Source organism: Priapulus caudatus, unplaced genomic scaffold (genome assembly GCF_000485595.1).
Source record: "Priapulus caudatus unplaced genomic scaffold, Priapulus_caudatus-5.0.1 Scaffold4928, whole genome shotgun sequence".
In the NCBI taxonomy this organism is placed as follows: domain Eukaryota; kingdom Metazoa; phylum Priapulida; class Priapulimorpha; order Priapulimorphida; family Priapulidae; genus Priapulus; species Priapulus caudatus.
In genome coordinates, this window is record NW_014581989.1 from 1 (window position 1) to 892 (window position 892).

Consider the following 892-nt stretch of genomic DNA (forward strand, 5'->3'; position numbering starts at 1 on the left):
CACCCGTGCGCGCCGACGTCTCGAAGTACGCGCAGCCGTGCTCGAGCGCCATCTGGCGACCGTCGGCGCGCGCCACCTCGCGGCGAGATTCGAGGTCGGCTTTGTGGCCGACGACGACGAAGCGCGGTAGTCGCGGCGTCGCGTGCGATCGCGCCTCGGCCAGCCACCGGGGGGCGCTGTCGAACGTCTCGCGGTTGGAGATGTCGAAGACGACGAGACCGCCGACGGAGTTACGGTAGTAAGACTTGGTGATCGACCTGCAAGCACGGGTAGTAGTACTATATATATATATATGGTATATAATATATATATATATATATATATATATATATATATATTATAAGTCAGGGACGTGATAGGTCGTTAATTGGGGCGTCATATAGGTGTGGAGTAACTGTAGAAGAACGCCATAGATCAGAGGTTAACAGTGATATTGTAGGTTAGAGTTTAGTAGGAGCTTAATTCAGACGTCAGAACCAAATATGATCCTCAAAGGTAATAGGGGGTCAGCGGGTACCATACACGGTATATACACCAATATAGACCGCTATCATACACACGGTATATACACCAGTATAGACAGCTATCATACACGGTATATACACCAGTATAGACAGCTATCATACACACGGTATATACACCAGTATAGACAGCTATCATACACGGTATATACACCAGTATAGACAGCTATCATACACGGTATATATACCAGTATAGACAGCTATCATACACGGTATATACACCAGTATAGACAGCTATCATACACGGTATATACACCAGTATAGACAGCTATCATACACGGTATATACACCAGTATAGACAGCTACCACACACGGTATATACACCAGTATAGACAGCTATCATACACGGTATATACACCAGTATAGACAGC

At 46.4% G+C, this 892-nt stretch overlaps 1 protein-coding gene across 1 annotated transcript in view; it reads right to left on the reverse strand.

Moving 5' to 3' along the window:
• Window positions 1-7: 7 nt before the first annotated feature.
• Window positions 8-892, reverse strand: part of LOC106819885 (ras-related protein Rab-39B-like) — a gene marked incomplete at its 3' end in the record, with an annotated part of 6,433 nt that continues 5,548 nt past the window's right edge. Inside the window, exon 2 of the mRNA XM_014824460.1 lies at window positions 8-257. Coding sequence (XP_014679946.1) covers window positions 8-257 — 250 coding nt within the window. The remainder of the gene's footprint in view (window positions 258-892) is intronic.